This window comes from Pagrus major, chromosome 6 (genome assembly GCF_040436345.1).
Source record: "Pagrus major chromosome 6, Pma_NU_1.0".
Taxonomy (NCBI): domain Eukaryota; kingdom Metazoa; phylum Chordata; class Actinopteri; order Spariformes; family Sparidae; genus Pagrus; species Pagrus major.
Genome location: NC_133220.1, coordinates 4,314,168 through 4,330,588, shown reverse-complemented (window position 1 = coordinate 4,330,588; position 16,421 = coordinate 4,314,168). Strand labels below are relative to the sequence as shown.

General features: G+C 34.0%; 1 protein-coding gene across 1 annotated transcript; it reads left to right on the top strand.

Annotated features, from left to right (window-relative positions):
• Window positions 1-1,182: 1,182 nt before the first annotated feature.
• On the top strand, window positions 1,183-16,206 carry c1qb (complement component 1, q subcomponent, B chain). The gene is made up of 5 exons (XM_073468583.1): window positions 1,183-1,325; window positions 2,075-2,234; window positions 14,855-15,086; window positions 15,175-15,292; window positions 15,522-16,206. Exons 1-5 carry the CDS (start codon window positions 1,323-1,325, stop codon window positions 15,729-15,731), a joined length of 723 nt encoding a protein of 240 aa, XP_073324684.1. The 5' UTR covers window positions 1,183-1,322; the 3' UTR covers window positions 15,732-16,206.
• Window positions 16,207-16,421: the final 215 nt, after the last annotated feature.

Sequence of the window (16,421 nt, the reverse complement as noted above, 5' to 3'; positions counted from 1 at the left end):
CTGGATATAAACAAACAAAAATACAAAACACAACATGGACAAAATGGAGGAAGAAATGGAAAGAGGATCTGAGAAAGTACAGAAAATGACAGGCTGGCATATTTAACAGGATGTAATGATTAAAAATGTACATCAGCTCTTTGTTGATAGATCCTGTTGAGGAAATTAAATATTTTGTGGAACAGATACTGACATCCAGACTGAGGTTAGGAGCCTCGGCCACACACTGCCAGGAAGCCAGTTTGTGTTTGAGGCAACGGCAGAGGAAGTTCACAGAAAAAAACAGAACAAAATGTTAATTTGGAGGAAAGATTTTTATAATCAGATACTTCAGTGATGCTTCGTCATCAGTTCTTCATCAGGTGGAGTTTTTCCTGACTTCTTGTGAAACGGTTTCACTTCCTCTGATGAGCGATTTGCTTTGTCAGATTAATGCAAGAAAAATAATTACAGATTTACAGGAAAAGGCAATGAACCCACAAAGATGAAAGATGGTGGAATGAGAAATTATGAATCATTTTTATTTAAACAAAACACCAAGAGTACAAGTGAGGCTCATGGAAACAAACAAAATCATATATTGAAAACAACCTACTTTAAAATGCTAAAAAATAAATCAAAGCATGATGGTTAAAAGTCCTGACTTCAGACTGTCACTGCACTAATATGGAAGTAAAATGTGCTTAAAGGATCCAAAGAAAAGTACTTATAATAAAGAAAAATGTCCCATGTGAGTGTTACACTATTCAATATTATTTACTGATGCATCATCTTTCTGCCACTGTCGTCACATGCTCGCTCGTTGGGTAAATGTTGGGTCTCTGTACATAAATCTGTCAGAGTTTGATCTACACCTGCTCAATATGCCACAATTTCAAACTGTTTCTGTGGCGAACATTTCCGACCGGGATCATGGCGACCAAAACAGGGATTTTACGCCAAACCATGATGTTTTTCTGACCCTGACCAGGTGGTTGGCGGTGACTCTGGTAACATGACCTCAGAAGACATTTAATCTAAAACAATGCAACTTTTTGTTTTTGAATCTAATATCTAACCTTCTCCAGCTGTTAGATAAAAGTCTGCACTTTGAACTTTATTCCCCCTCTGTCACAAGCAGAGTTTCTGTCTTGGCCCCCTGCTGTGGTGTCCTCACAGTGAACACCAATAGAGCAGCGGTCGTGCCGTCTTGAAGCGTTTCACTTCCTGTTTTCTCCTGACTGAGCTGCTGCTGCTGTCGCTGTGAAGCAGGACGGCTCTTCACCTCGACTCTCCGCCAGCTTATCTTTCATCCACGAGACGAGTGACCGCGTTACCTGCAAATGGTGAGACTTCTGTGTCCTACGTAACCAAAGAAACAGAGATAGAGAGAGAGAGAGGCGTTGTTGATGGTTTCTTGTTGCCTAATGCTTCTTGATGTCTATAATCTATATCTGTTTCATTTTGTGTAACCTTCAAACATTAAAGTTTTATTTGCCAGCTTGATCAGGATATTTAGTTGTTGCTGTCCAGGCTAAGTTGTCTGCGTGTCCGATCACATTCACATTACATGTTTATTAGCTGACTTTAATATCAGGGGATAGTTGTGGTGGTGTCTGCATTTCAACATTTGTAATTGCAAAACCACTGGATATCTTTAGAGAGACGTCAGGACATCCTCCAACAGAGTCTGTGGTGATTTCTTGAGAACAGAGGACTGAACACAGGAGAGAGCGGTCGTTTCTTTATTCTTTATTTATCCAACCATCAACATGAGATGCTCTGGCTGCAGGCGTGAAACACCTTCTTGTGGTTTGCTTTTATACATGCACACAACCCTAACTTACACTCACCAGGGTTATGTGTCCCAACACAACATAAGCAATATGAAGTCTGAACGTTTGTTCTTGCAATTGGGTCGATAATTGGCTCGAACATTGAAATTACAGATCAGATTTCTAATTATAATAGTTACACTCAGGATTATTGAGTTAGCAAAAGGAAAACCCTCCATTTCGGGACGAGCAGCCGGTCCCCGCAGAGCGGAGCGTTCAAACATGCACTGGTTAACTCAGAGTTATCTGTGTTCATTCAGGCCCCCCAGTGGCTGAGCTGCAGTACTGCAGTGTTTCTTCTCCTGGTTCACGTCGGCCCGGTCGCCTCACAGTCCTGTGGAGCCCCGGGGATTCCTGGGATACCCGGCACCCACGGGCTCAACGGGATAGACGGCCCCAAGGGAGAGAAGGGAGATGCAGGTGAGCTCATGTTGGACATGAAGACGTCAGATACATTTGAAATGTTTTGCCCACATTTTTCTTCGTGTTAACAACATTTCTGATTTGAGAAAATGTCAATCTGACTGCAACATGTGTCAGTTTAAGCAGTTGTTGATTAAATTAATGGTCATATTATTAAAATACGGAAGCCCTGAGGAGCAAGTGAGAATTATTTTTTTTCGGAGTTCAAATGTTTTTTTCATGAGTCAAGCCGAGTGAAAAAAAAAAGTTTTTCACAAGTGGGAGTTTTTTTCTGATGCTTCATTTTCTAAGTTCTAATTTCTAAACTTAGAAATCTAAACTCTAAATTCACTCAAGCATTAATTATTTTCCCCACTCTGTCAAAAAAATGACATTGTGAAAAATGTGTAACAGTGGAAAATCTTTTTCCCAATGTTACACACATGAAAAAATGTAGAACTTAAGAAATAAATCTACTACAAACAAAAAATGTTCATCAGTTTTTTTTTCACTCTGTTAAAATAATTTAGAACGTAGAAAATGGAGCGTCACAAAAAAATGTGAAAAATCTTTTTTTTTTCACACAAATTATTATTTTTTAAATTCTCATGAAAACTTATTTTCACTCTGTTTGACACAATTATTTCTTTAGAACTTACAAACTGGAGAGCCTGAAAAAACATTTCTTGTGAAAGCATTTTCCCCCCTCGGCTCGACACATTAAAAAACAAAAATCACACATGAAAAGTTTCTTCCCACTCTTTGACACAAAGAAAAAAACAAATCTTATAAAAAACAGTTTTCCTCTCGTTTTCAACATGAAAAAAAATATTTTGGAACTTACAAAATGGAGCACCAGAAAAGAAAAAAAACTTTTTCACTCGGCTCGACACATGAAAAAAAAATCCAGTGACAAAAAATGTTCCCACTCTGTTACACACATGAAAGAAAACGTAGAACTTAAATAATAAATAAATCTCCTACTACAGAAGCCCTTTCCTATGACGGAGTATTAGGGCCAGACTGAGAGAATTTTTTTTTTTTGGGAAATTACGAGAATGAAGTCATAATATTACGAGAATAAAGTTGTAACATTACGAGAATAAAGTCATAATATTACGAGAATAAAGTAGTAATTTTATGAGTTTATGAATCAAAATGACAAACATTCATACAGTTATAGAGAATCTGCAGGCTTAACTAGTTTTTTTACAACTTTATTCTCGTAATATTACGACTTTATTCCATAGACCTAATATTATGACTTTATTCTCGTAATTTCAAAAAATAAATAAAAAATTCTCTTAGTCTGGCCCTAATACTCCGTCGTACTTTCCATAGTTTCACACACAAAATATTATCATGAAAAACATTTTTTTGACTTGAAAGAAAAAAGTTTTTTCCCACTCTGTTACACAGAGAACAAAAATTCTCAAGAAATATTTTTTTTCACTGTTTCACACATGAAAAAAGAATTTAAACTTGGAAAATGGAGCATCACAAAAAAAGTCCGACTTGCCCCTCAGGGCTTCCGTAGCTTCACACACAATTATTTTTTTCACTCGGCTTGACACATGAAAAAAAAAGTGTCCACTCTGTTTCACGAATGACATTTATTTCCCCACTCTGTCAAAAAAGAATCGTTAATTTTTTTATTTTTTTTAATTCTCGTGAAAAACTTCTTTTCACTCTATTTTTGAAACTTACAAACTGGAGAACCAGAAAAAAAATTCTTGTGAAAACATTTTTTTCACATGGCTCGACAATGTCTCGTGAAAAAAAAAAATGCATGCGTGAAAATGTTCTTCCCACTCTGTTGACAGAGGAAAAACAACTTGTGAAAAACAGGTTTTTCCACTGTTTCACACATGAAAAAAATGTAGAACTTAAGAAATAAATCTACTACAAACAAAAAATGTTCATCAAATTTTTTTTTCACTGTTAAAATAATTTAGAACGTAGAAAATGGAGCGTCACAAAAAAATGTGAAAAATCTTTTTTTTTCACACAAATTTTTATTTTTTAAAATTCTCATGAAAAACTTATTTTCACTCTGTTTGACACAATTATTTCTTTAGAACTTACAAACTGGAGAGCCTGAAAAAACATTTCTTGTGAAAGAATTTTTTTCCCCCCGGCTCGACACATTAAAAAAAAAATCACACATGAAAAGTTTCTTCCCACTCTTTGACACAAAGAAAAAAACAAATCTTATAAAAAACAGTTTTCCTCTCGGTTTCAACATTAAAAAAAATATTTTGGAACTTACAAAATGGAGCACCAGAAAGAAAAAAAAACTTTTTCACTCGGCTCGACACATGAAAAAAAAATCCAGTGACAAAAAATGTTCCCACTCTGTTACACACATGAAAGAAAACGTAGAACTTAAATAATAAATAAATCTCCTACTACAGAAGCCCTTTCCTACGACGGAGTATTAGGGCCAGACTAAGAGAATTTTTTTTTTTTTTTTTTTGGAAATTATAAGAATAAAGTCATAATATTACGAGAATAAAGTCATAATATTACAAGAATAAAGTCATAATATTACGAGAATAAAGTCATAATATTACGAGAAAAAAGTCATAATATTACGAGAATAAAGTAGTAATTTTATGAGTTTATGAATCAAATGACAAACATTCATACAGTTATAGAGAATCTGCAGGCTTAACTAGCTTTTTACAACTTTATTCTCGTAATTTCAAAAAAAAAATTCTCTTAGTCTGGCCCTAATACTCCGTCGTACTTTCCATAGTTTCACACACAAAATATTAATATGAAAAACATTTTTTTGACTTGAAAGAAAAAAAAAGTTTTTTTCCCACTCTGTCACACAGAGAACACAAATTCTCAAGAAATATTTTTTTTCACTGTTTCACACATGAAAAAAGAATTTAAACTTGGAAAATGGAGCATCACAAAAAAAGTCTGACTTGCCCTCAGGGCTTCCGTAGTTTCACACACAACTATTTTTTTCACTCGGCTTGACACATGAAAAAAACTTTCACATTCACGAATGACATTTATTTCCCCACTCTGTCAAAAAAGAATCGTTAATTTTTTATTTTTTTAAATTCTCGTGAAAAACTTCTTTTCACTCTATTTTTGAAACTTACAAACTGGAGAACCAGAAAAAAAATTCTTGTGAAAACATTTTTTTCACATGGCTCGACAATGTCTCGTGAAAAAAAAAATGCATGCGTGAAAATGTTCTTCCCACTCTGTTGACAGAGGAAAAAAAACTTGTGAAAAACAGTTTTTTCCACTCGGTTTCACACATATATAAAAAAATAAATCTCCTACAAACAAAAAATGTTCATCAAATTTTTTTTTTCACTCTGTTAAAATAATTTAGAACGTAGAAAATGGAGCGTCACAAAAAAATGTGAAAAATCTTTTTTTTTCACATAATTTTTTATTTTTTTAAATTCTCATGAGCAACTTATTTTCACTCTGTTTGACACAATTATTTCTTCAGAACTTATAAACTGGAGAGCCTGAAAAAACATTTCTTGTGAAGCATTTTTTCCCCCCGGCTTCGACACATAAAAAAACAAAAATCACACATGAAAAGTTTCTTCCCACTCTTTTACACAAAGAAAAAAACAAATCTTATAAAAAAACAGTTTTCCTCTCGGTTTCAACATGAAAAAAAAATATTTAGAAACTTACAAAATGGAGCACCAGAAAAGAAAAATAACTTTTTCACTCGGCTCGACACATGAAAAAAAAATCCAGTGACAAAAAATGTTCCCACTCTGTTACACACATGAAAGAAAACGTAGAACTTAAATAATAAATAAATCTCCTACTACAGAAGCCCTTTCCTACGACGGAGTATTAGGGCCAGACTGAGAGAATTTTTTTTGTTTTTTTTTTGGAAATTATAAGAATAAAGGCATAATATTACGAGAATAAAGTTGTAACATTACGAGAATAAAGTCATAATATTACGAGAATAAAGTCATAATATTACGAGAATAAAGTAGTAATTTAATGAGTTTATGAATCAAAATGACAAACATTCATACAGTTATAGAGAATCTGCAGGCTTAACTAGTTTTTTTACAACTTTATTCTCGTAATTTAAAAAAAAAAAAAAAATTCTCTTAGTCTGGCCCTAATACTCTGTCGTACTTTCCATAGTTTCACACACAAAATATTATCATGAAAAACATTTTTTTGACTTGAAAGGAAAAAAATGTTTTTTTCCCACTCTGTTACACAGAGAACAAAAATTCTCAAGAAATATTTTTTTTTCACTGTTTCACACATGAAAAAAGAATTTAAACTTGGAAAATGGAGCACCACAAAAAAAAGTCCTACTTGCCCCTCAGGGCTTCCGCAGTTTCACACACAATTATTTTTTTCACTCGGCTTGACACATGAAAAAAACTTTCACATGAAAAAAAAAGTGTCCACTCTGTTTCACGAATGACATTTATTTCCCCACTCTGTCAAAAAAGAATCGTTAATTTTTTATTTTTTAAAAAATTCTCGTGAAAAACTTCTTTTCACTCTATTTTTGAAACTTACAAACTGGAGAACCAGAAAAAAAATTCTTGTGAAAACATTTTTTTTTCACATGGCTCGACAATGTCTCGTGAAAAAAAAAAAATGCATGCGTGAAAATGTTCTTCCCACTCTGTTGACAGAGGAAAAAAAACTTGTGAAAAACAGTTTTTTCCACTCGGTTTCACACATGAAAAAAATGTAGAACTTAAGAAATAAATCTCCTACTACAAACAAAAAATGTTCATCAAATTTTTTTTTTCACTCTGTTAAAATAATTTAGAACTTAGAAAATGGAGCGTCACAAAAAAATGTGAAAAATCTTTTTTTTCACACAAATTTTTATTTTTTTAAATTCTCATGAAAAACTTATTTTCACTCTGTTTGACACAATTATTTCTTCAGAACTTATAAACTGGAGAGCCTGAAAAAACATTTCTTGTGAAAGCATTTTCCCACCCTCGGCTCGACACATTAAAAAACAAAAATCACACATGAAAAGTTTCTTCCCACTCTTTGACACAAAGAAAAAAACAAATCTTATAAAAAACAGTTTTCCTCTCGTTTTCAACATTAAAAAAAATATTTTGGAACTCACAAAATGGAGCACCAGAAAAGAAAAAAAAACTTTTTCACTGGGCTCGACACATGAAAAAAAAATCCAGTGACAAAAAATGTTCCCACTCTGTTACACACATGAAAGAAAACGTAGAACTTAAATAATAAATAAATCTCCTACCACAGAAGCCCTTTCCTATGACGGAGTATTAGGGCCAGACTGAGAGAATTTTTTTTTTTTGGGAAATTACGAGAATGAAGTCATAATATTACGAGAATAAAGTTGTAACATTACGAGAAAAAAGTCATAATATTACGAGAATAAAGTAGTAATTTTATGAGTTTATGAATCAAAATGACAAACATTCATACAGTTATAGAGAATCTGCAGGCTTAACTAGCTTTTTTATGACTTTATTCTCGTAATATTACGACTTTATTCTCGTAATTTCAAAAAAAGAAAAAATTCTCTTAGTCTGGCCCTAATACTCCGTCGTACTTTCCATAGTTTCACACACAAAATATTATCATGAAAAACATTTTTTTGACTTGAAAGAAAAAAGTTTTTTTCCCACTCTGTTACACAGAGAACAAAAATTCTCAAGAAATATTTTTTTTTCACTGTTTCACACATGAAAAAATAATTTAAACTTGGAAAATGTAGCATCACAAAAAAAGTCCTACTTGCCCCTCAGGGCTTCCGTAGTTTCACACACAATTATTTTTTTCACTCGGCTTGACACATGAAAAAAAAAGTGTCCACTCTGTTTCACGAATGACATTTATTTCCCCACTCTGTCAAAAAAGAATCGTTAATTTTTTTTTTTTTTAATTCTCGTGAAAAACTTCTTTTCACTCTATTTTTGAAACTTACAAACTGGAGAACCAGAAAAAAAATTCTTGTGAAAACATTTTTTTCACATGGCTCGACAATGTCTCGTGAAAAAAAAAAATGCATGCGTGAAAATGTTCTTCCCACTCTGTTGACAGAGGAAAAACAACTTGTGAAAAACAGTTTTTTCCACTCGGTTTCACACATGAAAAAAATGTAGAACTTAAGAAATAAATCTCCTACTACAAACAAAAAATGTTCATCAATTTTTTTTCACTCTGTTAAAATAATTTAGAACTTAGAAAATGGAGCGTCACAAAAAAATGTGAAAAATCTTTTTTTTTCACACAACTTTTTTTTTTTAATTCTCATGAGAAACTTATTTTCACTCTGTTTGACACAATTATTTCTTCAGAACTTATAAACTGGAGAGCCTGAAAAAACATTTCTTGTGAAAGCATTTTTTCCCCCCTCGGCTCGACACATAAAAACAAAAATCACACATGAAAAGTTTCTTCCCACTCTTTTACACAAAGAAAAAACTAATCTTATAAAAAACAGTTTTCCTCTCGGTTTCAACATGAAAAAAAAATATTTAGAAACTTACAAAATGGAGCACCAGAAAAGAAAAAAAACTTTTTCACTCGGCTCGACACATGAAAAAAAATCCAGTGACAAAAAATGTTCCCACTCTGTTACACACATGAAAGAAAACGTAGAACTTAAATAATAAATAAATCTCCTACTACAGAAGCCCTTTCCTACGACGGAGTATTAGGGCCAGACTGAGAGATTTTTTTTTTTTTTTTTGTGGAAATTATAAGAATGAAGTCATAATATTACAAGAATAAAGTCGTAATATTACGAGAAAAAAGTCATAATATTACGAGAATAAAGTCGTAATATTATGAGAAAAAAGTCATAATATTACGAGAATAAAGTAGTAATTTTATGAGTTTATGAATCAAAATGACAAACATTCATACAGTTATAGAGAATCTGCAGGCTTAACTAGCTTTTTTACGACTTTATTCTCGTAGACCTAATATTACGACTTTATTCCGTAGACCTAATATTATGACTTTATTCTCGTAATATTATGACTTTATTCTCGTAATTTCAAAAAAAAAGAAAAAATTCTCTTAGTCTGGCCCTAATACTCCGTCGTACTTTCCATAGTTTCACACACAAAATATTATCATGAAAAACATTTTTTTGACTTGAAAGAAAAAAAAAGTTTTTTTCCCACTCTGTTACACAGAGAACAAAAATTCTCAAGAATTTTTTTTTTTCACTGTTTCACACATGAAAAAAGAATTTAAACTTGGAAAATGGAGCATCACAAAAAAAGTCCTACTTGCCCCTCAGGGCTTCCGTAGTTTCACACACAATTATTTTTTTCACTCGGCTTGACACATGAAAAAAACTTTCACATGAAAAAAAAAGTTCACTCTGTTTCACAAATGACATTTATTTCCCCACTCTGTCAAAAAAGAATCGTTAATATTTTTTTTTTAATTCTCGTGAAAAACTTCTTTTCACTCTATTTTTGAAACTTACAAACTGGAGAACCAGAAAAAAAATTCTTGTGAAAACATTTTTTTCACATGGCTCGACAATGTCTCGTGAAAAAAAAAAATTAATGCGTGAAAATGTTCTTCCCACTCTGTTGACAGAGGAAAAACAACTTGTGAAAAACTGTTTTTTCCACAGTTTCACACATGAAAACATTTATTTTAAAACTTGGAGCACCAGAAAAGAAAAAAAATCCTACTTGCCGTACGGAAGCCCTAAAGGGCCATACATTTTATTTCCTCCGTTTTCCCGTGATAACGAGTTAATTTCATTTGTTTTCTCGAGATCTCGAGTTATTATCTCGAAATAACAACTGCCGTTTTCCCGAGATAACGGGATCATTTTCTCGAGATAACGAAACTTTGTTTTCCCGAGATAACGATATAATTAATTCTAGATCTCGTAATTAACTACACAGCTGGTCAGCATGTAGAGAAAATTATCCTGTTATCTCGGGAAAACGGCAGTTGTTATTTCGAGATAATAACTCGAGATCTCGAGAAAACAAATGAAATTAACTCGTTTTCATGGGAAAACGGAGGAAATAAAATGTATGACTGCATGGCCCTTTACGGCTTCCGTATCTGTAGTTTCACACACAGAGAAAAAAAAACATTAAAAAAACTTTTTTTCCCACTCAGCTCGACACATGAAAAAAAAAATTCTCATGAATTATTTTTCACACACATTCTGTTACATACAGAACAACATTCTTGTGAAAAGATTGGGATAAAAAGTCAAAATGAGTGAAATACTTTTTTCATGTGTGAAAAAAGTATTTAGCCCCTCAGAGCTTCCACAGTTTCACAGACAAAGAGAAAAAAAATTAAGAATTCTCGTATAAAACATTTTTCACTCGGCTCGACACATAAAAAAAAGTTCTCATGAAAAAACAAAATGTTCACTCTGTTACACAGAGAAAAAATTAGAACAGAGGAAAAAAATTCTCATTAAAGTTAAATTTTTGGGAAAATAAATTTCATGCGTGAGTGAACTTTTTTTTTCATGTGAATTTTTTTTTTTTTTTTTCTCCGTGTGTGAAACTAAAAAACAAATCTCGTGAAAACATTTTTTTTTCACTCGGGTTGACACATGAAAAAAAAAATTTTAGAACTTAGAAAATGGAGCACCAGAAAAGAAAAATCCTATTTCCCTCTCAGGGCTTCCGTAGTTTCACACACACAGAGAAAATAAATAAAAAAATTCTAATAAAATATTTTTTTCACTGTTTCACGCATGAAAAAAGATTTTAGATTGTAGAAAATGGAGCACCCTCAGGGCTTCCACAGTTTAACACAAAGAGAAAAACAAACAAACAAAAAAAACCCAAAACTTTTGTTTTCACTGTAAAACAGTTTTTTTTACTGTTACACACAGAACAAAAATCCTCATGAAAAACATTTTTATTCACTTGGCTTGACACATGAAAAAAAAAAGTTCAGTCATGCATGAAATTTTTTTTCTCACTTTGTCAAAAACTATCGTGAAAAAACTCTTTTCCACTCGACTCACACATGAAAAAAAATCCAGTGACAAAAATTTTAAAAATATATTTTTTTGACAGAGTGGCAAAAAAAAAAGAATCATTCGTAAAACAGAGTGGACACTTTTATTTCATGTGTCAAGCCGAGTGAAAAAAAAGATTTTAAAGAGAATTTTATTTATTTATTCGTGTGTGTGTGTGAAACTACAGAAGCCCATTCTTTTCACTCCCAAGAAAGCCGGTGTCACAGAGGAGTTACATTCAAAGTAGCATTTATTTTTCTTCAGAGACCAACACAAACGAATCTGTTACCCTAACTTCCTGCCACAAATCAAAAATATAAACAAAAGACAAAATCTCACCTAACTCCTGAATCAGGATAAACAGGAGAAAAGGGGTTATCAAAGAAAAAGGCTTCTCCCTCCTTCTAAGCTAACTGTCTGTCTGTCTATTTACAAATGTACAGATTGTACTACAGCTGAGTCACTCAACTGGTAACATATCACAAACACAACACTAGTCACACTAGACACAGGTCCATGCTGGAAGTGGAAGATTGGTGAAGAGGGAGACTGCAGTCAGCCGGTGGTTCAGAAAGGGCTCCTCTCCTCCCTCTGACCAATCCCGTGTCAGCAATCAAGCTGAGTGAGCCAATCAGCAGGTCCAACCTGCTCTCAATCAGAAACACACACACACACACACACACACACACACACACACACACTGAGGAGGAGAGACAGATCAGCAGCAAATACGATAACACACAACAATGACTCAGAGTCATACCAGAGTGAAAAGTTTTGTTTGTTGGTTGTTTGTGAGATTTTTTTGTGTCGAGCCCAGTGAAAAAAAAAGTTTTTTACGAGAATTCATTTTTTTCTGTGTGTGTGTGTGTGTGTGTGTGTGTGAAAATACGGAAGCTGAGCAGGATTTTTTCTTTTTATGTGTGAAACCGGGTGGAAAAAATGCTTTCACAAGATTTTCTTTCTCTGCGTAACAGAGTGGGAAGAACATTTTCATGCGTGAATTTAAATTTTTTTCATGAGAAAATTTTTTTTATGTGTCGAGCCAAGTTAAGATCTTTGCTTTCAGGGGAATGTTTTATTTATTTTTTCTGTGTGTGTGAAACTACAGAAGCACTGACTGTTTATTTTTATTTTTATGATGATTAATTTTCTAAATTTTACATTGATTTTTCATGTGTGAAACAGAGTTTCTGTAGTTTCAACCACAGGGAAAAAAGTAAAGTAATCCTTGTGAAAAATCTTTTTTTTCCACTCGGCTCAACACATGAAAAAAACATCCAGTAAAAAAAAAAATGTCCCACTCTGTGAAAAACAAATCTTTGAAAATCTTTTTTAGTTTTTGTCTTGCAATAACACACAGCATCCATTTTTTTGTTTTATTCTCATGAAAAACTTCTTTTCACTCTGTTTGATACATGAAAACATTTTTTTTAGAACTTACAAACTGGAGAACCAGAAAAATAATTCTTGTGAAAGCATTTTTTTCCACTCGGCTCAACACATTAAAAAGTTTCTCATGAAAAACAATTTTCACCAGAAAAGACAAAATCATATTTGCCCCTCAGGGTTTCCGTAGTTTCACACACAGAGAAAAAAAACAAACCCCAACCCGTTTTTCCACTCAGCTCGACACATAAAAATTATTGATCATAAAGATTTTTTTTTATTTCAGTCTGTTACACACAGAACAAAAATTCTTGTGAAAAACATTTTTCTTCACTCGGAAAAAAAAGATTGGGTTCACAAGACAAAATGTTTTTTTTTCATGTGTGAAAAAAAATATTTCATGATCATTTTTTTATTTTTCTGTGTCTGTGAAACTACGGAGGCCCTGAGGGGCAGGTATGATTTTTCTTTTCTGGTGCTCCAGTTTCTAAGTTTTAAAATATTTTTTTATGTGTGAAACCGGGTGGAAACATTTCTGTCACTGGATTTTTTTTTTCACGTGTGAGCCGAGTGGGAAAAAGATTTTTCACGATTTTTTTTTTCTTTGACAGAGTGAGAAAAAAATGTCATGCGTGAGTCAATCTTTTTTTTGTTCTGTGTGTAACAGACTGAAATAAAAAACATTTCATGAAAAAAAATGTTTTCATGTGTCAAGCCCAGTGACTTCTAAAACATTTTTTTTCATGGGTCAAACAAAATGAAAACATTTTTTCCACCCGGTTTCACACGTGCAAAAAATATTTTAAAACATAGAAAATGGAGCACCAGAAAAGAAAAAATCATACTTGCCCCTCAGGGCTTCTGTAGTTTCACAGACAAAGAGAAAAAAATTAAGAATTCTCGTATAAAACATTTTTCACTCCGCTCGACACATAAAAAAAAAAGTTCTCATGAAAAAACAAAATGTTCACTCTGTTACACACAGAGAAAAAAATAGAACAGAGGAAAAAAAATCTCATTAAAGTTACATTTTTGGGAAAATAAATTTCATGCATGAGTGAACTTTTTTTTTTCATGTGAATTTTTTTTTTTTTTCTCCGTTTGTGAAACTAAAAAACAAATCTCGTGAAAGCATTTTTTTTACTCGGTTCGACACACACAAAAATTGTCATGAAAAAAACATTTTCGCGCATGAAAGTGTTCTTCCCGCTCTGTCACACACAGAAAAAAATCTTGTGAAAACCTTTTTTTTCTACTTGGTTTGACACATGAAAAAAAAGATTTTAGATCGTAGAAAATGGAGCACCCTCAGGGCTTCCACAGTTTCACACAAAGAGAAAAAAAACAAACAACGAAAACCAAAAACTTTTGTTTTCACTGTAAAACAGTTTTTTTACTCTGTTACACACAGAACAAAAATTCTCGTGAAAAACATTTTTATTCACTTGGCTTGACACATGAAAAAAAATTCCACATAAAAAAAAAAGTTCACTCATGCATGAAATTTTTTTTCTCACTCTGTCAAAAACTATCGTGAAAAATCTTTTTTCCACTCGACTCACACATGAAAAAAAATCCAGTGACAAAATGTTTCCCACTCTGTTACACATATGAAAAAACATAGAACTTAAGAAAAAGATCTCCTCCTACAGAAGCCCTCTCCGTAGCTTCACACACAAAAAATTCTCATTAAAAACATTTTTTCACTTTTTTCACTCGACACATGAAAAAAGAATCTAGAACTTAGAAAATGGATAATCATTAAAAAAACAGTCCTACTTGCCCCTCAGGGCTTCCGTAGTTTCACACACACAGAAAAAATAAATACAACAATTCTTGTGAAAGCATTTTTTTCACATGAAGAAAAATGTTCTCATGGAAAAAAAAGTCACTCTGTCACACATACATTTTCTCCCTACTCTGAAAATAACCAGAAAAGAAAGAAACTTGTGAAAAACATTTTTTTTAAAACAGAACACAGGCAGATTAAAAAAACATGTTCACCTTTCATTTTTTGTATTTATTTGTCTGTTTTGCTGCACGTGTTGTCAAATTGGTGAAAATGTTTTATTCATTTGATGGTGTTTCATCTATTTGTTTAATTTAGTCACAGCTTGATGTAAATTCTCTAAACAACTCCTTTTATTACAAAAACATTGTTGACATTCAATTTACAGTTACATATAACCCTGATGTTTCATCTTAGTGTCAGTTCACACGAACTCCCTCTTGACATGTAGTGAGTGTTTCTCTGTGTGAGCAGGTGAGGACGGTCAGCCTGTCAGGGGCCAGAAGGGGGAGGCAGGTCCGTTGGGCCCCCCGGGACGGCCTGGGATGAAGGGTGACGTGGGTCTACCGGGGCGTCCTGGTGAAAGAGGCCGGCCGGGGGAGAAGGGGAGACCCTTCAACCCTTCCAGCCAGCAGAAATCCTTCTTCTCCTACAAACGGATGATATCTCAAGTACCAGAGGTCGACACTGCCCTGAACTTCAACAGGTCAGTGCTGTGTAAACACTTCTCTGTTGTATCTAACATTCAGGACTACATCAGAAACACTCAGAGTGTGTTGGTGTTCTTCCCACAGGCAGATCTTGCCCGACCTGGATCAACAGTTTCAAGGGGAACTGCTGACGAACGGAACGTTCACATGTGTCGTCAAAGGCATCTATTTCTTCAGCTACCACGTTTCAGCACGGAGCAGAGTGAGTCTGAAGAGTTTGTTCTCGCTAACCTGATCTGTGGATCTGTCAGTCAGTGTCATCTTGTCTTCTAGAGCTGGATTTAACCAGCGGTCAATACTCTGAGGCACTTTCTGTAAAATACACTCGGACCCTCACCCCTCAGTGGATATCGATGTCTCATTGTGTGTTGAGGTACGACACTGAAAAACTGATACCTGCGCTTCTCGCTGTATTTGTTGTCTTATTCCAGGTGTGTCTGAGGCTGATGAAGGGCAGCGACGGTCACATGACGATGTGTGACACATCCGAAGGTTTCCTGGTCACCTCCGGCTCGGCGGTCCTGGACCTGGAGGTCGGAGACACGGTCTCACTGGAGGCAACCAGGTACAACAGCATCGTCACGAGCCAGAGCAGCACCAGCCACATCTTCACCGGCTTCCTGATCTTCCCCACCGCCTAAAGCCTCTGATCCATGACATCAGTGTTGCATAATGACATCATAACCCAACAGACTTTTTGAGGATATTTTAAGGTCGATTAAATGAAATATGTCTTCTGTAACAGTACAAAGATCAGCAGGATGGACCGTATATCAGTGTTTTTGAATGTTTTAGCCCATAAACAACAGAAAGTGTGTACTTTGACTTACTGATGTGCATTCTCCAAAAACTTCCAATAGATTTTTGGTTATTTTTGTACAATAAATCCATCACAGTGAACAATACATCAGCTTCATTCAACTGTTTTCATACATTTTAAAAGTATACAGAAGATCAGGGTGTTGGTGTCATCTTTTTTCCTGTTTTATTTTGAAGGTTTTATCCTCGTGTCATGTTTTGCGTTGTACTTCCTGTCGTTGTCTCCTCCCACCTTCTTTCTGTTTCATATGTTAATTCAGCTTGTTGAATAAAGTTTGCTTTCGTTTGGTCTTCTCACCTGTCTCAGGCCTAATCTACACGTACATGACTCATTTTTATAAACAGGGTTTGGAAAAAAAATCTCTGCCCAGACGAGCGTTTTAGCACCATTTCAGAAGTTATCTCTGTCCATACAACACACCTGAAAACACATATCTCATGGCCATTAACATTCGGCGTGCTCATGCTGTCGTTAACAGGAAGTAGATTGTCTAGACCGGCTGTAGCTCAGT

Coding starts and splice junctions, on each gene's coding strand:
- c1qb (XM_073468583.1), top strand. Junction 2,235..14,854: donor GGGAGAGAAGGGAGATGCAG/GTGAGCTCATGT, acceptor CTGTGTGAGCAG/GTGAGGACGGTCAGCCTGTC. Junction 15,293..15,521: donor ACGTTTCAGCACGGAGCAGA/GTGAGTCTGAAG, acceptor GTCTTATTCCAG/GTGTGTCTGAGGCTGATGAA.